The 23,629-nt window shown below is 39.0% G+C and overlaps 2 protein-coding genes across 3 annotated transcripts in view; one reads left to right on the top strand and one right to left on the bottom strand.

Annotated features, from left to right (window-relative positions):
• The window catches only part of LOC127528851 (uncharacterized), a 676,472-nt gene that overhangs the window by 467,521 nt on the left and 185,322 nt on the right, over window positions 1-23,629 (top strand). The window lies entirely within an intron of this gene.
• Window positions 8,961-23,629, bottom strand: part of LOC114654119 (myogenesis-regulating glycosidase-like) — a 133,608-nt gene continuing 118,939 nt past the window's right edge. The window contains exon 3 of the mRNA XM_051930082.1: window positions 8,961-10,779. Within this exon, the coding sequence (XP_051786042.1) occupies window positions 8,988-10,779 (1,792 nt within the window). The 3' untranslated portion in view covers window positions 8,961-8,987. The remainder of the gene's footprint in view (window positions 10,780-23,629) is intronic.

Here is a 23,629-nt window from a genome sequence, read left to right as displayed (position 1 = left end):
CATATAAAAAAAAACAAGAGTGTTTAACTCTGTATGTTGCTCTAATATTGGCTTTGTTTTACACATTAACAAGATTTTTTTTTTTATTTCATAGTTTACATGGGATGGGGAGTAATACTTTTTGGTATATAATTATTGGGATTAAGATTTTCATCATTCTTGTAGACTTGGGCCACATTCACAGTTTTCCATTCATCTGGTTTTTCAGGGGTAACAAAATATCAAAACATTGTACATTCTACTGTGCCCAACTGGTAAAATCCCATCAGGATATGTGGTTTTGTTAAATTCCAATGCATTTTTTAGTTGTAATTTTATTTGTAAATGCACTGAATATTTTTTATTTCTGCCAGAGGCTTCTTTTAGTAAATCCATTCTCCTGTTTTCAATCCAATAAAAGGTTGCAAAGGCCAGTACTCAAAATGAATTTATTGGAGCTGCACAGCAGCAGCCCTAACCACTGCACTGTCTTCTTCATAAATACCTGGGCAAATTAATTTAAATTTTCATATCTTTAGGTTTTTTTAAAACTTGTGAAAAACTTTGGCTGTACAGTATTTTAGTCATTTTACTTACCTTAATTGCTCACACCTTGATTGTCTTGCAATTTCCAGTATTTATCTTACTTTGAATATTTAACACACAACAAAGATCACAAAAGAGTGAGTTGAAAACCTTTATCACAGTATAACAATGTGAAGGATTCAAGTACACTTAATTTTAATTATTTTCAGTTTTCCTAATCAACATCTTGAAAGAAATGTGTGTGCATACTCTTCTCAAGCAGAAATTAATCAAAACAAGGTTTAATTTGGTCATTCTGTCTTCAATGTTTAAAAATAAAGCTATAGAAACAGCACCTAAAGAAAGTTGGTTTCTCTTGAATTTGACATTACCAGTCATACGTATATTACAATATTCAATGACAACTTGAAAAATTGATATTTAGCTGTTTTAATGAGAAGTTAATGCTAAAATGCACAGGTATTTTAGGTCAGTTTACTAAAAAAAATTCACACAATGCAACATATTTCACTTTCTATATTTTATTGAGCACAGTCTCTCAAATCAATTTTACTATATACTGTACATTTTAAATACAATAAATGCATAAACATACATTGTGAGTACAGTAATCCCTCCTCCATCGCGGGGGTTGCGTTTCAGAGCCACACGCGAAATAAGAAAATCCGCGAAGTAGAAACCATATGTTTATATGGTTATTTTTATATTGTCATGCTTGGGTCACAGATTTGCGCATAAACACAGGAGGTTGTAGAGAGACAGGAACGTTATTCAAACACTGCAAACAAACATTTGTCTCTTTTTCAAAAGTTTAAACTGTGCTCCATGACAAGACAGAGATGACAGTTCAGTCTCACAATTAAAAGAATGCAAACATATCTTCCTCTTCAAAGGAGTGTGCGTCAGGAGCACAGAATGTCAGAAAGACAGAGAAAAGCAAACAAATCAATAGGGCTGTTTGGCTTTTAAGTATGCGAAGCACTGCGGCACAAAGCTGTTGAAGGCGGCAGCTCACACCCCTTCCGTCAGGAGCAGACAAAGAGAGAGAGAGACAGAGAAAAACAAACAAGCAAAAATCAATACGTGCCTTCGAGCTTTTAAGTATGCGAAGCACCGTGCAGCATGTCGCTTCAGGAAGCAGCTGCACAGAAGGTAGCAACGTGAAGAGAATCTTTCAGCATTTTTAGACGAGCGTCCGTATCGTCTAGGTGTGCGAACAGCCCCCCTGCTCAATCCCCCTACGTCAGAATCAGAGAAAGTCAGCGCAAGAGAGAGAGAGAGAGAGAGAGAGAAAAGTAAGTTGGGTTTCTTCTCAGCCATCTGCCAATAGCGTCCCTTGTATGAAATCAACTGGGCAAACCAACTGAGGAAGCACGTACCAGAAATTAAAAGACCCATTGTCCGCAGAAATCCGCAAACCAGCAAAAAATCCGCGATATATATTTAAATATGCTTACATATAAAATCCGCGATAGAGTGAAGCCGCGAAAGGTGAAGCGCGATATAGCGAGGGATCACTGTACTATATATAATTTAAAATGTAATAAAGTTTGAAACTATTCAAAAGGCAGAGGATAAGCATAACTTTAAAAATGGAAATTAAAATAAATTAACTGAAAAACTTACCACAGGGTGTCTACTTCAGCTGTGTGAATGACATAGAACACAAGTATAACACATACCATAAACAGAAGAGGAACAATATGTACTTAAAATATGATGATTTCAATTATATTTACTAAGACATTGAATTAAACAACAGTGGGTTCAGCTTTGATAAGTTATTTCCAGCTCAGCTTGGCTTTAGAGGCAACAGAACCATAAGGTCAGTATTATAAAATGCTACCAAATTTCATAAATTGATCACACAGAAATATCACTTCAGAACCACCTAATGCAAAGTTTACTCTTTCTTAATAAACCATTTGAAAACAGAATGAGTATATGAATATCTAAATTAGGCGTTGTTAATGATTGGCTTATTGAAACATGGCAAGTGATGGATTTTTTTCCAAATAATATATTAATTAGAAGCCAAGCTCCCTTACTAATCAATTGTTTTTGTTAATTGTATTTATTATAGCTCTAAGCCTGGGTGTTTCGTCTTGTGGTGGGTGCGGCAACACGCTGTAATCACAACATGCTCCCAGCCTAAGTCTGCATTCTAAGAAACTATCAACTGAACAAGTCTTAATTTTCTGTAAATGGTCAAAGCTCTTTAAATATATACACACAGGAATAATGTAAGCAACTGTAGTGGTATAATTACAGACTGGATAAAGAAGGCAAGACATTTTTCACAACTTTGCACTTTTCCTTGTTAAATGTTTTAAATACATTCTTCCTTGACCACTATATAAAACAATAAAACAATTAATGTGCGATTAACCTGAAGTCCCTCGATGTGCTGAAACTTGGTACTGTTATATTTCTAGGCACAAAAATAGCATGTAAATATTTACAGGTATGCAGACATCAGTGGCGGACCGTGCATTTCACACCTAGGCCTTCAGCAGTGCTCCGTCTGAATCAACCCGCCCCTCAAAAACTAATTTATGGTTATAAAAACCATCTTAATATGCAGAAATACAGTATAAAGAGCCATTGCATCGCAGTTGGTAACTTCCGTAGCCACAATAAATGCCTTTATTGAATAGACAAACCAGGGGCGAACAAGTTCCTTTCTACTGCAGCTACAGCCGCGACACACATAAAAAACATCAATAATAACTCAAACTTGCAATATTATTTAGGAAAATCGCAACATTTTACTCACCAAAAATTTGAATTATTTGTAAACAAAATCCATCCTCCTCTCTTTCTTCAAAAACAGTTCAATTACTCTGTCGTACAGATTATCCGTGTGCTTCAGTTCCATCACGAAGTCCCTTTCTATTGAAATCGAAGCTAATGCTGAAAGTCGAACCTGCCCTGTCGTATTTCTGGCATAAGTTTTAATTTGCTTTAGGGCTGAAAATGTCTGCTCGACAGAAGCAGTGGACACGGGAATGGTCACCGCCAAACATACCAATGTGTACAGCTGCTCCATGCTCTCATTCAGATTTTTCTGATGAAGGAAGTCAAGGAGATCAGTGGGAGATTTTCCGGCAAAATCATCCATGGCATACATTACAGTCAGTTCTGTTTTTAGCTGAGACAGATCAAAAAGTGCTCCGTGGCTCTGTGTTAAACTGGAGAAGGCTGCATGCGGGAAATTTTTCTTGTATTCCCGAAACTTCTGGGGGTCGAGGAGCGTGACAAACATCAGTTTTTCGTGGTCTTGAAATCTGGTCTGTGTCTGGCAAATAATGTTGTCCAGAATCCTGCCATGGAGTTGGCGGTAGTGCGTGCCACTGTGTCCTCATCATACTCGTCATGATTCTCCAGAATGTGATGAAACAGTTCCTTTAGAGCATCTCTCTTCTCAAAGACCGTATTGACCACTCTGGATGTGTACTGCCACCGTATTGGAGCCACATGAGGGAGACACCACTGGCAGATTTCGTCCAGTAGTTGCGTGCGCCTTGGCGATCTAGAAAAAAATGCAGCAAGGCCATTGAGGTGGCCGAAAAAGATCTTGCATTCTTTAAGCTTTGAGGCCCCTTGAGTCAGTACTAAATTGAGCCGATGTGCATAGCAGTGTATGAATAAAGCCAAAGGTGCTCTCTCTTTAACTTTAGCCTGCACCCCATTTAATCCAGAAGACATGACCACTGCGCCGTCAAAACACTGTGCCACAACTTTACCCAGACATTCATTTTCCCAACAAAAATCTGATAAGACCTGCAATGTCATCGTCTTGCTTCCCACTGGTAACATCTTCAAATCTGACAAATCGCTCCTTGACACCTGTGCCCGTTACGTAACACAGGACCAGTGCTAGCTGCGCTGCGTTACTCGCATCTGTCGTCTCATCCACCATAATGGAGACAAACGGTGCTTTTTTTAACGTCACTTCTCATCTCTTCTCCCATCACTTCAGCAATAGCAGTGATCAGGTCGTTTTGTATTTTACCCGACGTCCCACTAAACACTTTATTGGTGGACAGGTGGTAATGTAAATCCGTGTTGCTCTTAGCAATGAGAGAAAGAAGCTCCACATAGTTCCCTCTGTTATTGGATCCCGCGCTTTCATCATGTCCCCGAAATTAAAGTTCCTGTTTGCCCAAAAAAATGACATAGTCTATCAGTCTTTTTAAGATTTCTCTGTTTTTCTTCACCTTTTCGTTGTGGAGCTCCGCTTCCCTGCGCACTTGCTTGTTCAGCTGTAGATCCACTTTGGTTTCCCCAAAAGTTTTGGAAAGCACCGTTGCTTGTAAGTGTCCGGCATTGCTTTGATGTCTCGTTGCTGCCTTGGTTTACAAACCCAGTTTGGCTCCAAACACCATGTCGACCAGTGGCAAATAACAAGCACTCCCAGCAATACAATTTGCAGTGTTCCTCAGACCCTGTGAGCCAGGGGTACTGCTCGTAGTTGGTAACCTGAAAGTGGCGGACAAATCCTCCTCCTGGTTGTGACAGGCTAGCTAGCTTCGGAGTTTTCCGACCTTTCTTAATGACCAGCTTTTCCTTGAAAAGTCCGTCTTGGAAATGACATTGAAAGTAAATCTGCCACCAAATCTATTTCTTCTCCTCCTTCAGCCATGGGGTGACAAAATAGCTATTACACCATCCTATCCAATCAATGGGTCTGAATACCCATGCTAGAGGGCCCTAGTGAAACCAACTCAATCTGATTGGTTGAAGCAACAGTTTAACCGACATTTATTTTGTTTTAGAGGGCCTGCAGAACTGATTGTGAAGGCCTCCGGGCAGACTTCTTTGACGTTGACCCTGCCTGGCAACAAATGATGGCTGAAATGTATTTTCATATTAAAGCATTTAACCAATCACATGTCTGGAAGCAGCACAACCATTGGAAAGGCTATGAAAGGAAGCAGACAGACTATTTGGAATTATTTAATAAGTATTCATGGACAAAATATAATTAACATCAGTTTGTGATTCAGATATTTTTTTAGGCCAGCAGAGAAGGCCTTGCAGGCCCTGACGGTCCGCCACTGGCAGACATATACCTTACCCATTTTTGCTTTCTTAAAGAGTAAAACTGATATGGGAGGGAAAGAAAACATCTATATTATAATTGTGATAATCACTACACTATATGAAGGGAACCTAAACTAATTAACAATTTACACTCTGCAGTACAGAGTGTTACTCGGCAAGTAATTCAAAACACAACAGCAATGACAATAACTAGAAGTAGTACACACTATGACTGTATAACTCCATTTGTTAACTCTTCATAGCTTATGGTTTAAAGTGAGATCTGATTTTAAAAACAACCTTTTGACATACATAAATTTAAACAGCTTAGACTCATTTAACCTCAAGAATTTTTCAATATTTATACACCAGAGTGTACACTGCAATTACAAAATACAAGTTATTGTAAAATAATACATAAAACTACTTTAGAAGACAGAACCTTTTGCACCCATGCTCTAGAATAATTTGTCATTATTAAGATATAATGAAGGGAGCAAACTGCACAGAGAAAGGGTAAAATATAATGAAAGCAACAAAAGTGAGAGTTAAGCATTTAAATCTATAGCAAAAACAAACATTTCTAAATGTCTTATAAATGTAAAAATCATGCTTCTTTCTTAATGTAGAATAAGAGAAAAAAATACCAGCTAATTAATTGAGATCTGTGTTATCAGTTGTCACCAATTATAAATCTGTTTGAAGCAAAAACCTGAAGCCACAGTGGGCCCCCAGGATCAACATTGAGAACCCCTGATCTAAAGGCCAGTTCATCTGAATGATGAGGTCTCAGAAATGAAAGAAAAATTGCATAGTACTTTTTGAGCTGCTAGTGATGCTGTTTATAATGGTAGCATCACATTAATTTCCAAGAATTTCACCAAGGCCTACTCCTTATTCTAAATACCCCGTGATGACCCTTTAACTTGTTACCTGTTTAAATTAATTCATCTCTGGTCAAATCTAAAGAAGACAGTAGAATCAATGTGTCACTACAATGACGGACCAGGTGACTGAATTTCATTGTTTTCTGTAAAAACCACTGCCATCTACATCATAATACAAAATACTCATTTTGAACATTTCCCAAGAATTGTGGACTCCAGTGGTTTACTACTACACAATTTTTGTAGACTACCTATATTTCTTTTCTTCTGTCATGCCACTAGGACATCCCCATTTGTCATTTACCAATTTTTAAGTGATTTAATAATGCTAAAAAAAGTATGTTATCTCTAAATACACATTATATGGTATTTTTGTATGTCATATTATTTTGAGTTGCAGCTACAGTATACTATATTTGTAAATGTGCACAACAAACTGGGCTTCTTTAAATAGAAGTGTTCTAAATGAGAACAAAAATTATAAGTCGTTCAAATGATGCTGTGTTATAATAAAATGGGAACAGATCCTTAATGCATAAAAAGAACTCGTGTAGTACTGCTGTTTATTTTAGAACATTCTCTTGAAAGAAGAAAACATGATGAAAAGCCAGTAATCCGGCAACACCCAAGAAATATTCACCACAGGAAAGGAAGTAGCTCAGTTAAAAAAAAAACAAACAAAAGCCTATAGGTACTGTACATTTGTGTTCTTATCTTCATGATTTTACACCCAATCCTTCAGGTCAGCAAGCAAAATGATATTTGACAGCCTAACTTAAGACACAGTGATTTTGAAAAACACTCAAAATTGCTCTATGTAAATTGGGATTTTTATTTTTTACCTACTAAAAAGGCTCATTTTTGTCTTAATTTTCTTATTTAAAGGATTTTAATATAAACACAAACACATTTGGCAAGTAGAACCTAATATCTAGCAACATGTACACTTAACATTGACAGTTTTAAGGAAATGTTGCACTTTTTGTGAAACGTAAGGTTAGTACCACACCTGATTAAGACTGAAGTGATATATCCAATAAGGCTAGATTATACAATGAGCATTTATTCATTTGTGCTGTTAAATTGATAGCAGACCATCAGGAAAATACTTGGGATGTAATCCAAAAAATAAAAAGGATCAAAAAAAGGCAAGCAGAAAACACAGAACATAAAATGCAAATTAATAACAGAGTAAAGCTAACAAGGAAGTCAAGAAAGGTATTGGACAATAATAAAATGAAGGAATACAATGACAAGATTATTTTGGACAAAATCTTTAAGTACATGAAAGGTAACTGATAAGGAATATTTGATGAGCAACTGTTAAGTTAGTTTTGGCTTTGAAACTTGAATGTGCATATATAATTTTACTCTACCACCAGTATCACGAATGTGAAACATCTTTGTTAAATAAGAATGTTGCATTCTACTTATTAAAAACATATAGATATGATACCACAGCATCCTTAGTGGAGTCACATTTGAGATCTTTACAATGCAGTAGAAGTGATTGTGATTATTAATTACTGATAACCTTTAGTACACTTTGCATCTCTCACACTTTCAGAAGTTACTATAAATCAAAAATACAACCAAAGACAAGTCAATATAACGCAATGCAGGTCCAATTACTGGCTTTCTTGTTAATGTTAAAAGAATTCATTAACTTTTAACATTTTTCCCCACTACTGACAAGACTTATTAATGAAAAGTGTGTCCAGAAGTTCAAGTGCAAAGCTTACATATTAGCCTGAAATGATTCTAGTTAACATCATGTATTTTTTGATGAGGGGTATTAGGGGAGAAAACCTTTGTACACACTTATTCACAAAATAATAAACTACATCTCTTTTGCTATAGAGGTTCCTGATGGACATCTGTGCAAAATTTCAATTCAGATAATTTTGTTCACTGCATCCAAAGTCATCCAAAGCAAGGCCTATTTAACAGAAGATTTACTGTGATCAAAGTTTGACAACACCAAAAATTGTTTTCTGTAGGATGTCATAAAGTCTTAATGTGCAAAACTTGGGAAAACTCCCTCATTCTTGCATCAGGACTCAACAGCAAGTTATGGACTGAAGAAAACATTTAATGATCTGATGATAAGATTCTGGGCTCTTTAGGCACTATAAGGCTTTTGTGCAATCTAGGTATCCTGTTACACAACACCTCACATTCTTAAAACGGTGGGGGACCTGTATATCTGAAATATAGTAGTTGAGCCCTGCAAAACTTAAGAAAATTAAAATACTTTTTATAATTTACAAAATGCTCTAGATAAACAAATTTCATTTAAACATCATGAACATATGTATATTCTTGTGTGGATTTCATGGAGATACATACACAATTTTGTTTTCATGAAAAAATATATTGCTAATTGAAATGTAATCTCCCACAACAAAATTAAATAAGTTTTCTTCAGATTGTAAATATAAAAAACAAAAAACAGATTGACTTGACAGCTATGTTATATACATTTGGTGTTTTTCATACAGATTTCTGTGCATTTTCAATGGGAGTACTTTAAGACACCCAGGTGAAGTAAGCTACTTCATCTAAATCAACTTCATAGTCTGTCAAAAGCATGGGTGTCCGATCATAGTACTCTCCTTTGTAACTGCGCCACTTCCCTGCAGGAAGGTATATGTCCCTCTCTTGTTTTCCTGGTTCTAAAACTGGAGCAATCATTAGTGTATCTCCAATAAGAAACTGGGAATCAATCTTGTGTGCAGATGGATCATTGGGAGCAATCCACCAAAGTGGTCGAATAATGGGATCTCCAGTGTCCAATACTTCTCCGGCCAACTCCAGAACAAGGGGAGCTACTAGCGTTTCATGGAGAGCTGTAAACTTCTGAGCAATCCTAATAACATCATTGTCATAGTGCCAAGGTGGTACAGAAAATTGCATGGCAGGCATGAAAGCTGCAAGCTCCAACCAACGAATATAAAGTTCCCGGTTAGGTAGCTCTAGTGAGCCATCTGTGCGGTTGGGGTACAAATTTCCTCCAATCATGTCAGGCTGGATGAACTGGTATCCTAAAATGCTTATAGTTAGCACAGTGGGTATAAGAGACTTCAGACCCAGTTCATAACCCCAGACAGAATCTCTGTCAATGATTCGAAAAAAGCAGGAGATATTCTGTGACTGGTAGCCAACTCGTAACTCTGCACGCTCATAGAAAGAAGCTGCCATTTCAGTGTAGCGTCGGGTAAAGGTGCTGGGATCTGGAAGGGGTACTAATGTGCTGAACTGCTGAGGAAGATAACTGGCTTCTCCTGCATCAAACTTAAAGGAAGCTACCCCATACTTGGACTTTAAGTTCTTTAAATGGGACAAGTACCATTCTCTGGCTTCAGGATTAGTGAAGTCTAGAATTCCACCAATACCATTCCACCAGCGCACCACTGCAGGAAGCTGTCCTGTGGGTTCTCTGACAAAAAGACCTTTCTCAATTCCTTCACCAAATTTAGAAGAATTATAGTTGATAAAGGGATGAGTCCACAAAGTTACATGAAATCCATAGCTTCTCAATTTTTTAAACATTTCAGAGACATTTGGGAATTTAATAGCATCAAATTCAAACTCACCATAATTACTGGTGTAGGTGTCATCAAGCTCTAAATGGCTACAGTTAAACCGATTTTTCTTTATGTTTTCTGCATATCTCAGAAGTTTTTCCTGGTTGATGTCTGACTTGTACACAGCAAAAGTTGACCACACTGGATATCTGAATGTTGCCTCTGAGGGAACCTTCGTGGGCTTGTTAAAGTATCTCCTTACCATGTATTTATGGATAGAGGTGATGTCTGAACCAACACATACACGATAACTAAGCTCAGGGAAAGGCTGTTGACCATGAGGTGGCTTGTAAGGTGTGTTGTGGTATCGACCTTGGAAGTAAAGGTTTTGTTCTGTGTCATTCCATCCTAGATGAAAGGGCACAGAATCACTAATCTTTATGGCAGTAGCATTGGATGAAAGCCAGTACCTTTCCAGAATACCTCCAAAGCCACCGCGATTTGAGTAAACATCTGTTGTCACAAATGGCTTTGGTTCCTGTATACCAGTGATCAAAATTGGCCAATGCTGAGTACTGGATTCTGCACCTCCATACCAGGATGAATCCTTGTAGGACATGCCATGTTCCACAAAGCTCTCCGTTGTAAACTCTGCCCATCGGACACGGTAGCACATCACTGTATCTTTAGGTTTCACGGTTTGAATAAAGAAGTTCAACCTTCCATTAGTTGAACGAGTGCAACTTAGAATGGTACCTTCCTTAGTACAGGAGTCCAGATCTAGTTCTGCTGACCTGAAAGGATAATACATAGTTTTTGTAAATGTCCATTAAAAAGCCTTACTGCTGAAAAAACAAAACAAAAATATATCAATTTATACAGTAAATAGCATTAATGTAATGGAGAGAAATATTGAGTGCATATTACCTACTTTCTAGGAACAAACATGTATAAGGTGAAAATATGGTCTCTTCAGTTTTGATTACTTAAAATAGAGTCCAACCAAAATATAGATTAAAATAACCAAATAATAGATAACAAAAAACAGTTATTCAGGAAACACTTTACTGAATACATATTTTGTCTGTCTCTCCTCAGAACACAGACTGAAAATCTACTGTGAAATGTGTTCATAAATATAAGATTCAATAGTTAATTACTTCTGCTAATGCTAGCTCCACATGTTAAAGGAAAATAAGGAAAATGGATCTGCTATTAAGAGACATTAATCTGAATAGGATCACATATAGAGATAGATAGATAGATAGATAGATAGATAGATAGATAGATAGATAGATAGATACTTTATTAATCCCAATGGGAAATTCACATTCTTCAGCAGCAGCATACTGATACAGTAAATAATATTAAATTAAAGAATGATAATAATACAGGTGAAAAAAAAAAAAAAACAGACAATAACTTTGTATAATGTTAAATGTTAACGTTTACCCCCCCTGGTGGAATTAAAGAGTCGCATAGTTTGGGGGAGGAACGATCTCCTCAGTCTGTCAGTGGAGCAGGACAGTGACAGCAGTCTGTCGCTGAAGCTGCTCTTCTGTCTGGAGATGACATTATTTAGTGGATGCAGTGGATTCTCCATAATTGATAGGAGTCTGCTCAGCGCCCTTCGCTCTGCCACAGATGTTAAACTGTCCAGCTCCATGCCAACAATAGAGCCTGCCTTCCTCACCAGTTTGTCCAGGCGTGAGGCGTCTTTCCTCTTAATGCTGCCTCCCCAGCACACCACCTGCGTAGAAGAGGGCGCTCGCCACAACTGTTTGATAGAACATCTGCAGCATCTTATTGCAGATGTTGAAGGAAGCCAGCCTTCTAAGGAAGTATAACCGGCTTTGTCCTTTCTTGCACAGCGCATCAGTATTATTATATTATATTATATTGCAGCAGAGCTTGGTTTCAGTTATGACTGAACAATATTTTCTAGAACCCACAAGGAACCTTAGCACTATTTTAGTTTAAAAAATTATTTTGCAAACTTAGTTGACTGCTATCATCATCTTACAAAGAAACTGTTTTTAAAATATCCCCTCCCTGTTATCTGTTCTTGAACCATGCAAATGTTTATACAGTAATCCCTCACCTATCGCGGGGGTTACGTTCCAGAGCCCCCCCGCGATAGGTGAAATCCGCGAAGTAGCGACCTATATTTATTTTATTATTTATACATATTTTAAGGCTTTATAAACCCTTCCCCACACTCTTATAAACCTTTCTCACTCTCTTGTTAACCTTTCCCACGCTCTTATAAACACTTCCTATACTCTTAAACACTTTCTACATTCTTAAACACCTCAGACCAACACTGCACACTGCCTGCACGCAGCGATCAGACGTCAATGTGTCTGCACTCGCTTTGTGAAGAGGGGCAGCTGAACTCACGCTGAGCAGAAATGGACTTTGTGCTGCTTCTGCCAAAATGCCTGCTTGTCGATCTGCTCGAGGAGTGTGTGGGTGTGTGAGAGCTGAACGCACCTTCGCTCAAACCCCCCCTCCCCGGAAGCGCAGTAGGCTCCTGCCACTTTGCATTGTCAAGGGGGTGGGGAGCTGAATGAACGCTAAGGAGAAGTGGACTTTGTGCTGGGTTTGTGCTGCTTGTCGCTCTGCGTGTCAATAATTTAAAAGCCTGTACAATCAGGCTTTTAGGTGTACATCACCAATTTTCCTGTCTCACTGTCTTGTCTTGCGTGAAGTTAAAATGTTTTATAATAGTGAGATGTTACTCATATCCTTAGCCCGACATCCACATATCATATGTGTTAAAGTGTGTTTTATAAGTTTACATGTGTTTAAAGCATGTGGGATGGGTATTTTAAGGCTTAAACTAAAAAAATGTTTATTTATATGGTCTTTCTATATCACGGATTTTCTCCTGTTGCTGATGGGTCTGGAACATAACTTCCGCGATAGGCGGGCAATCACTTGTATTTAAAAACCCGCGAAGTCGTGAATCCGCGAAAAGTGAACCGCGAAGTAGCGAGGGATTACTGTATATACAAAAAAAAAAAAAAAAAAAAGTAATTTACAGAACTAAGCACACAAATGCAACACGTGAATGAGTTACTATTAAAATATTTCTTTCCTGCACACCATCCTAAGATGTGCACAGCTGGTGATTTTAGTAGCATTCAAATCTTCTTTTGTTTCTGTGGATTTTTTTTTTTTTTTGCAATAATTTAGTTCAGTACTAAACATCCAGCCAGTTTGGTTCAAGTATTTATGAAAATAGTTCAGATTCATAACTAAAACCTCTTACTTTATTTGTTCCAATTAATCTCACGTTTTACTACATTATGGTAAACGACAGTTTCAAAAAATACACAACATATTCTATTATTTATCATAGATATGAACTTTAAAAATCATTATTTTGCTAATATGGAGTCCTGGGGTGCTTTTCTTCAAGTATACGTAGCAGTTTCCTTCATGTTTTGGATCTAGGTCACTGTTTTTTGGTCTGACATCTATAACTGCCTGTCCTATATTTTCTCTGTTAATATCTATCCTTTGCTTTATAATAGAGCTGTCGAATTATATTCAAATATAATTTGAATGTATTTAAAAAAACATGTTACTCAAAGGCAAAAGTTGAGATTTAATTTGAAAAGTACCTTTGGTTTGTTTTAACCACACTAATTTTGGAATTGAGGTACTCCAGCTGCACTGTACAAAGCTGCAGTACTTTGTGGATTTTTTTTTTCTTTTTGCATTTCACTTCTATGATTCATAAATTCTGAACAGTTGTCGTGTTATCTTTGTTAGTAAAACTTTGCTAGACCCCTTCAGAACATAGCTTTCCCCACCATCTCTCTGAGCTCACAAGTATACTTTGTGCATTTTTTCCTAAATGTTTTTCTAGTGCCCTGAAAGTATCATGTTGCATCTGGTGCGGTCTCATTAACTCTTAAACCTTTATTTAGTGATAAACTCTTCTCATTATAACAAATGTAAAATACCTCATAAAACCAGATTTTCCTTACAATGTTTTGAAATCTTTTCTTTAAAGAGCCAACATACTGTGTTCTAAAATTAGGCCGGGTTTATACTTATAGTTAGCACTATAATTCGCTTGCTCCGCACATTGATCCTGTACGATCCACAAAGAGTTTTTCTGTCACATGTAGATAGTAAGCGGAGACTCTGACATCACGTTCCGACTTGATCACACTGCACTCCCTGACTTTTTGCTGGTACTACAACTCGCACATGCATTGAGTTAATTTCTGAAGACGTGCTCAGAGGATGCGTCAAGTGAACTCTGGGAAGCCATGATGAGTGCATGTACACGTTTCTGAGCATGAAGTATAAACAAGCTCACAGTGCCTAAAACAATGAGGCGTAATTAAAAATATTCAGGCTGCCTGTATTAATTATAGCTGCATCTGTAAAGGAGAAAAAAAAAAGTAGACAGATTGTGAGGACCCTGGCTAGATACTGGGACAATCCCATAAGCCACACAGGAGCTGCTTTTTCGCGCGAGTCCACAGGTGTCGATTATTTGACTACATATTCTATTCTTGACAAGTGAGATATTAGAAAAAATCATAGTACAGAAACCGCACTGACTAAAGTTGTAGATGATTTGTGGGTTAATGTGGACAGGGGACATGTATCTGTTCTTGTTCTCTTAGACCTGAATGTAGCACTTAACACCACAGACCACAGTATTCTTATAAAAATTGCCTTAGACAATGGGTGGGTTTCTCCAGCAACTTATTAAACTGATTTCAGTCTTATTTAACAGGAAGAAATTTCTTTGATAGTTGTGTTGATTGTATTTTGGAAATCCATGATATTGTATATGGTTTACCACAAAGATCTACTCTGCATCCACTGCTCTTTTCAATCTATATGCGTCCATCAGGCCAGATTATCTCAAAGCTCAATGTGAGCTACCATAGCTAAGCAGATGACACACAACTTTATTCATCAGTAGTGCTCGATGACCTTGATGTTCTTGGCTTTCTGATCCAATATCTTAGTATTTCCAAATGGATGAGTAATTACTTTCTCAAACTAAATAAGGGAAAAACAGAAATCTTAGTGTTTGACAAGTAATCAATGACTCTGACCTAAACTTTAAATCACATATTAACCAGAGAGAACTGTGGATGATGTGGAGATAGTGAACCAGGAAGTGCAATGGATTAGCAAGGAAAAAGTAAAGACAGCCTAAGAAGAAGATGAAGAATGGGAAGGCTGTTGATTCAGATGGTATACCTGTAGAAGCATGGAGGTGTTTAGGAGAGATGGAGTTTTTAAACCAGATTGTTTCATGCAATCTTGGAAAGTGAGAGAATGCCTGAGGAGTATAAAAGAAATGTACTGGTACCAATTTGTACGAATAAGAGTGATGTACAGAACTGTAGTAACTACAGAAGGATAAAAATTGATCAGCCTGAGAATTAAGTTATGGAAAGGAGTAGTGGAAGCTAGGGTAAGAAGGGAGGTGGTGATTAGTCAACAGCAATATGGATTCATTTATGCAATGTTTGCTATGAGGGTGTTGATGAAGAAGTATAAAGAAGACCAAAAGGAGTTGCATTGTGTCTTTGTGGACCTTGAGAAAGCATATGAAAAGATGCTTAGAGAAGAGTTGTAATATTATATGAGGAAGATGGTAGTGGCAGAGAAGTATGTAAGAGTGGCACAAGATATGTATGTAGGAGATACAGTGGCGAGGTCTGTGGTAGGAGTTAAGGATGCGTTTACGGTTGAGGTGGAATTACTACAGAAATCGACTCTGAGCCCTTTCTTATTTGCAATAGTGATGGACAGATTGACAGATGATATTAGACAGGAGTCCCCGTGGGCTATAATGTTTGTGAATGACATTGTGATCTATAATGAGCAAGAAGTAGGTTGAAGAGACCAGGAGAGATAAAGATATTCTCTAGAGAGGAGAGGAATGAAGGTCAAGTAGGAACAAGACAGAATACGGATGCAGGGAATAGAGCTAGCGTAGGTGGATGAGTTTAAATATTTGGGATCAACAGTACTGAGTAATGGGGAGTGTGGAAGAGAGATGAAGAACAGAGTGCAGGCAGAAGAATGTCAGTAGTGATTTGTGATAGACAGGTACCAGCAAGAGTGAAAGGGAAGATCTACAAGACATTAGTGAGACCAATTGGGAGTGATGAGCATGGAAAGAATTAGGAATGAGTACATTAAAGGGTCATCTTAGGTTGGACAGTTAGGAGACAAAGCCAGGGGCACAAGATTAAATTCATTTGGACAAGTGCAGAGGAGAGATGCTGGGTATACTGGGAGAAGGATGATAGGGAAGTGGAAAAGAGGAAGGCCTAAGAGGAGGAGATTTATGGATGTGGTGTGTGGGTATGCCAGAGCAAGATGCAGAAGATGGGAACATTTGGAAAAGGATGATCCACTGTGGCGACCCATAACGGAAACAGCCAAAAGAAGAAGAAAGAATTAACCAGATAACTACGACTGCATTTTCCACTTAAGGAATATAGCAAAACTGTATTTTCTGAGAATTCTCAGAAAGAACCACCTCCCAAAAAATCTGCTCCTTGCTTTTTATCATTGTTCCATTGAGAGTGTGCTCACGTACGGACTGTGTGTGTGGTACGGCAGCTGCACTTCCTCAGAAAAGAAAGCGCTACACAGGGTCGTCAGGATAGCGGAGAGAACAATTGGTTGTACCCTCCCCACTCTGGAACAAATCTACACCTCCAGAAGCCGCAAAAAAGCAATAGACATTTCACAGGACTCATCCTATCCCGGTCATTGCCTCTTCCAGCTTTTGCCATCGGGCAAGAGATACAGAGCTATGAAAACTAGGACAAACCGCCTTAAAAACAGCTTTTATCTGAAAGCAATCATGGCCCTGAACTCAAAATAAAACTGCTCCATATTATTCTTCCAATGTGCAATATAGACCGTAAGTCAACAAGTGCAATTTGTATATTTATTACTATTCGGTTTGTTATTATATTCTGTCTTTTTGTCTTTTTAACTCTTATTCCTCACACTGAGTCGATTGCACCTTCAATTTCGTTGTTCCTTTGTAAAAGTGACAATGACAATAAAGATCTATCTATCTAAAAGTTAGACCTCTTACAACGTTACAAGGTACTGAAAAATTAGTTCATGCTTTTCTTTACAGTCGACTAGATTATTGTAATGCACTCCTGACAGGACTGCCTAAGAAAGACATCAATCAGATGCAATTTGTGTAGAATGCAGCAGCCAGAATCTTAACTAGAAAAAGAAAATCAGAGCACAGTTTTAGCGTTGTTACAATGGTTACCCGTGTTATTTAGAAGTGACTTTACAATTATACTAATGGTGTATAAAGCCTTAAATAAATCTGGTCACTTCCTATATTTTGGTATGTCTGTTCCCATACACTCCAAATTGTAACCTTAGATCTTTTAATGGTGGTCTGCTTATAATTCCAAGAGTCAAGCTTAAAAGAAGTGGTGAGGCGAACTTTTGCTGTTACGTACCTAAAATCTGGATTACTTTATCAAGAGAAATTCGCAAGACAATATCATGGAACATTTAAAAATTGCTAAAAACCCATGATTTTAAATTTGGTTTTTTTTCATGGTATTCTTCAAAGATTTGCACTCTTTAATAATTCTCTACTTTTCTCTGCTGTCTTTTCTGGCTCTACTGTGGCGGCGACTGTAGCAACCACCACCTGATCAAGGCTCCTTGAAGCCACCTGTGAACCCGGAATGAAGTCAGGTGCTTCAGCTGTGTATGAGACCAACTTCATCAAACCTTCTCATATGAAGCCTGAATAAAAGGGGAATAAATTATGAAAATCTATGTTTGATGAAATGCCCAGCGGGGGCTGGGCAGTCTTTTGGCCTTGGAACCCCTGTAGATTGTTTGTTTTTTTCTCCATCTTAACTGGAGTTTTTTTTTTTGGTTTTGATTTTCTGTCCTCTCGGCCATCAGACATTATTACCAGACTCATCTTTAGAGACCTGCATCAGGATATTGTATATAAAGGATGCTACTCTTCTATTTGATATTTATGTTTTCCTTTGTTATTTATTCTTTAATATTATTGCCAATTCTTATTAGTTTTTCTTTCCCTGTAATTTTCTATTTGACAGGTTGTAAACCACTTTAAGCTACATATATAAATAAATGTTGTTGAATACAGTCATATGAAAAAGTTTGGGAACCCCTCTTACTTCTTTGTATTTGTTTATTATTGGCTGAGCTTTCAAAGTAGCAACTTCCTTTTAATATATGACATGCCTTATGCAAACAGTAGTATTTCAGCACTGACATTAAGTTTATTGGATTAACAGAAAATATGCAATATGCATCATAAGAAAATTAGACAGGTGCATAAATTTGGGCACCCAACAGAGATATTACATCAATACTTAGTTAAGCCTCCTTTTGCAAATATAACAGCCTCTATACACCTCCTATAGCCTTTGATGAGTGTCTGGATTCTTGAATGATATATTTTTGACCATTCTTCCATTCAAAATCTCTCCAGTTCAGTTCAATTTGATGGCTGCCGAGCATGGACAGCCCTGCTTCAAATCATCCCATAGATTTTCAATGATTTTCAAGTCAGGGGACTGTGACGGCCATTCCAGAACATTGTACTTTTCCCTCTGCATGAATGCCTTTGTAGATTTCGAACTGTGTTTTGGGTCATTGTCTTGTTGGAATATCCAACCCCTGTGTAACTTCAACTTTGTGACTGATGCTTGAACATTATCCTGAAGAATTTGTTGATATTGGGTTGAGTTCATCTGGCCCTCGACTTTAACAAGGGCCCCAGTCCCTGAACTAGACACACAGCCCCACAGCATGATGGAACCTCCACCAAATTTGACAGTAGGTAGCAGGTGTTTTTCTTGGAATGCAATGTTGTTCTTCCGCAATGCAAAGCACTTTTTGTTATGATCAAATAACTCAATTTTTGTCTCATTAGTCCAAATCACTTTGTTCCAAAATGAATCTGGCTTGTGTAAATGAGCATTTGCATACAACAAGCGATTCTGTTTGTGGTGTGAGTGCAGAAAGGGCTTTTTTCTCATCATCCTACCATAGAGATGTTCTTCATTCTAGAATTCAGCACAATTTGCACAATGTACAGATACACCATCTGCAGCAAGATGTTCTTGCAGGTGTTTGGAGGTGATCTGTGGGTTGTCTGCAACCATTCTCACAATCCTGTGCACATGCCGCTCCCATATTTTCCTTGGCGTGCCAGACCTGGGTTTAACAACAACTTTGCCCGTGGCCTTCCATTTCCTGATTACATTCCTTACAGTTCAAACTGACAGTTTAAACCTCTGAGATAGCTTTTTGTAGCCTTCCCCTATAAACCATGATACTGAAGAATCTTTGTTTTCAGATCTTTTTAGAGTTGCTTTGAGGATCCCATGCTGTCACTCTTCAGAGGAGAGTCAAAGGGAAGTACAACTTGCAATTGATCACCTTAAATACCTTTTCTCATGATTGGACACACCTGTCTATGAAGTTCAAAGTCAAGTCAAAAGTCATAGTGAACTTTGTCATCTTAACCATATACAAGTATACAGATAGACTAAATTGCGAAGCTCAGGGTCCACAGTGTAACAACATGACGTGCAAATAAATTAAAAATGGAATTAAAAATTTAAATTTAAAATTAAAATACAAACAAGACATTGTGCAAAGACAAGACAAAGAAGTAGCAGCAATACTCGTGTAAGATATGTAATATAATAAATAAATAATAGATATAGATAATACAGAAATTATTAGTGTATGATAATAGTTGTTTAAGACATGAGTAAACAATGACAGGTCCGAATGTTTCACTGCAGAAGGAACCAAGAGTGTCAAAATACTTAAAGGTCAGTATGAGATTTTCAGTTCTTTTCTACTTGCATACTAGTCTTTGCAGGAAAGTGACTCGCATGTATAAAAGTTCTGTTTTTAGAGGTGGTTGAGGCAGGTGGAAGGTCCCAGGGGTCCGCCTGGTGTTAAGGAATCTAACAGCTTGGGGGTAAAAAACTCTCCTGTAGCCTGGCAGATCTGGCTTTGATGCTGCAGTATCTTCTCTTGGATGGCAGAAGTTTGAAAAGTCCATGTGAGGGGTGTAAGGTGTCCTGCACAATGATGCAGGCCTTGCGGACACTGCGTTTGTAAAATATGTCCTGTAGTGAAGGGAGAGGTGCCCCAATAAAGTTCTCTGCTGTCTTCACTATTCTTTGCAGGCGCTTGCGGTCGGATATGTTGCAGTTGCCATACCAGACAGTGATGCAGCTGGTCAGAACACGCTCAATGGTGCCTCTGTAGAACATGGTGAGGTTGGAAGTGGGAAGACTTGCTCGCTTCAGTTGCCTCAGGAAGCGTAGTCTCTGCTGGGCTTTCTTGATTAGTGATGAGGTGTTGTCTCCACGTAACTTCCTCAGTTATGTACACACCGAGGAACTTGGTACTCTTAACAGTCTCCACATCTAAACCGTTGATGCTGAGTGGGATGGAGCAGGACGTGATTTTCTGAAGTCCACGATTATCTCTTTTGTCTTGTCGACATTGAGAGATAGATTGTTGTCTTCACACTATGCAGACAGCCGTTCCACCTCATCTCTGTATGCTGTTTCAACATCCCTGCTTATCAGTCCCAGCACCGTTGTATCATCCGCAAACTTGATAATGTAGTTGGTGTTGTGCGTGGCTGTGCAGTCGTGAGTCAGCAGGGTGAACAGCAGTGGACTAAGCACGCAGCTCTGCGATGCTCCAGTGCACAGTGTGATGATGCTGGAAGTGTTGCAGCCCATCCGAACTGACTGGGGCCTCTCTGTCAAGAAGTCCAGGATCCAATTGCAGAGGGTGGTGTTCAGTCCCAACCTGCTCAGTTTTACAACCAGCTTTGGAGGGATGATTGTGTTGAAGGCAGAGCTAAAGTCTATGAATAGCATCCTGACATATGTGTCTTTTCTATCCAGATGTATCAGGGAGAGGTGAAGGGCAGAGCATATGGCATCCTCAGTTGACCTGTTTGAGCGGTATGCAAACTGAAGAGGGTCAAAGGAGGCAGGGAGATTAGTCTTTATGTGTGACATGACTAACCTTTCGAAGCACTTCATTATGATTGGCGTGAGTGCAACTGGTCGGTAGTCATTCAGGCATGTCACTGATGACTTCATTGGCACTGGTATGATGTTGGTCGACTTGAAGCGTGCTGGGACTGACGACTGGCTCAGAGATGTGTTGAAGATGTCTGTGAGGACACCAGCCAGTTGACTGGCACATTCTTTGAGCACACGACCGGGTATGTTGTCATCCTGCAGCCTTGCGTGGATTGACTCTGGATAGAGTTCTCTTCACGTCAGTTATGGAGAGACAGAGTACCTGGTCAGTAGAGGGGGGGTGTTGCTTTTCTCGCAGGCTCTTTGTTCTGCGCCTCAAACCGTGCAAAGAAGTTGTTCAGCTCATCCGGAAGGATGGCATCACCATCGCTGCTGTGTGGGTTAGGCTTGTAGTTTGTAATTGTCTGAACTCCTTGCCACATACGACGTGCGTCTCTGGTGCTGCTGAATTGTTTGTTGATCCTCTGCGCGTATGCCCACTTAGCTCTCTTTATAGCGCAAGACAGGTTGGCTCTGGTCACCCTGAGGGCGGCCTTGTCTCCAGATCTGAAGGCGGCATTTCTGATCTTGAGCAGCTTGTGCACTTCTCTTGTCATCCAGGGCTTTTGGTTGGCTCTTGTAGTAACATCCTCTATGCATTTGGAGATGTAGCCAATCAGAGTCTGTGTACTCCTCCAGATTGATGGAGTCACCATTCACAGCAGCCTCTCTGAAAATATCCCAGTCTGTCAATTCGAAGCAGTCTTGGAGAGCTGAAACAGCACCAACCTGCCACACAAGCTAATCCAACCAATTTGGTGTTGCAAGTAATCAGTATTGAGCAGTTACATGCATTCAAATCAGCCAAATTACAAGGGGACATTTTTGCACAGCCAATTTTTCACGTTTGATTTAATTTCATACAACTAAATACTGCTTCACTAAAAATCTTTGTTCGGAAAACACCCCAGTACTCAGATATTCCTAGGAAATTAAAGACATACCACTTATCTTTTTTGTTGAAAGTTGAGTAACTTATTATGCAGGCTGAGAGGGGTTCCCAAACTTTTTCATATGACTGTAAGTAGTATTATGCATGCGGTTTCTGTCAAACTGTCAATCAAAATGATTAATGACCTTTAAGCCCCGCCCCCTTCGGTGATGCACGTCCGGTCCCCGCCCCTTCACTCTGATTGGTGGATTTGAATGATGCATACCGCCCCCTGTCAGTGGATTGGTGATGCACATCCGGTCCCCTCCTTGAAACCCCCTTCGCCTGCTCAGATCTCCTTTCTGTCAAGGGCATTTTGATGGATATCTGCCTCCTCCTTGAACCCACCATCACCACCCCAACCACATTCCAACCCCCACCTCCTGAAGGCAAGCCCAAACATGTCCAGGGGCATCCCGAGAACATGTTCCAACATGCCCTCGGTCAGGCAGCACCTGTTGGCTGGCCCCCACCACTTCTGAAAGTGCTGTATAAAAAGCGGCTCATCTTCTTCATTCTATGATTTTAATATTAACACGAAAATAAAATCTCTCTCTACCCCTTTGCTTTTTTTATCTAAGTCCAACAGCTTTCCATTTTACAGACAGACTGCAGTAAAAACAGCCCAAAGGGCATGGTCTCAGAGCGACAAGTAGAAAGGTCTAAGCATCCAACATCTGAATCTTCCATTTCACAGAAAGACAAGCAGCCCCGAACTCTCTACATACCGAGATTCTCTGACAGGAGCTGCGCGCCGCCGATGGGGGGGATTGGCTTGGTCCGTTCGCGCGTGCTGGAAAGCTGCTAGGTTTCACTTCTGCTGGGGTGCCCGACCGTCTGAGGAATTCTTTGCATTCTTTGAGCGTGAGGTTATAGAAAGGGGGGGGGGGGGGGGTGATTCACACCCCAGCTGCCAGATACAGTGCAAGCCAGTAGCTGACACCATAATGTGCATCAAATAGACTCCAATATACATCTCCCTGTTTTAAATTGGCATGTATCTGTTTTTATAAATTACATTTCAAAAAAGAATTCCTGCTTTTTGCCTATAAAATAACTCTGAGGGCTGACACTGTTCTCACTTGCCTGGTCAGCGCACAGACACATTAAAGAGATCACGGTAGGGCATACTTTTGATTATTATATGCGCCAAATGAGAATGTTTAAAAAAAAAAAAAAAAAAAAAAAAACGGATGGCAGAATCCTTATATTTTATCCTTAATATTAATGTTTCCAAGTTGATTCTCTGGTAACTCCCTTTTTAAAAATGACAGCTGTTTAAAACGAGAGGTGCTGGGGTTTTAAATTTAAAAATGCTCATAGGTTACCATTAATTATTATGTTCAGCAATAGTGGTTCTTTCTGTTTACTGAAATGGGTAATCCGTTCAATTTGATTTTGTCTCGGCGTCTGGAAATTCAAGCAGAGCCTCTTCTCTGAGAATATTCAGGAGTGGCTTAAAAGCGCAGGCAGAGATTGTAGGCATTTGCTCTGACATAACAACATGTCCGTATTCTGAACTACGTACAGAAGGGCCCGCTTGCGAAATGTGTACTCTTTCGAAACGGG

Source organism: Erpetoichthys calabaricus, chromosome 7 (genome assembly GCF_900747795.2).
Source record: "Erpetoichthys calabaricus chromosome 7, fErpCal1.3, whole genome shotgun sequence".
NCBI lineage: Eukaryota > Metazoa > Chordata > Cladistia > Polypteriformes > Polypteridae > Erpetoichthys > Erpetoichthys calabaricus.
This window is presented reverse-complemented; position numbering and strand designations above follow the sequence as displayed.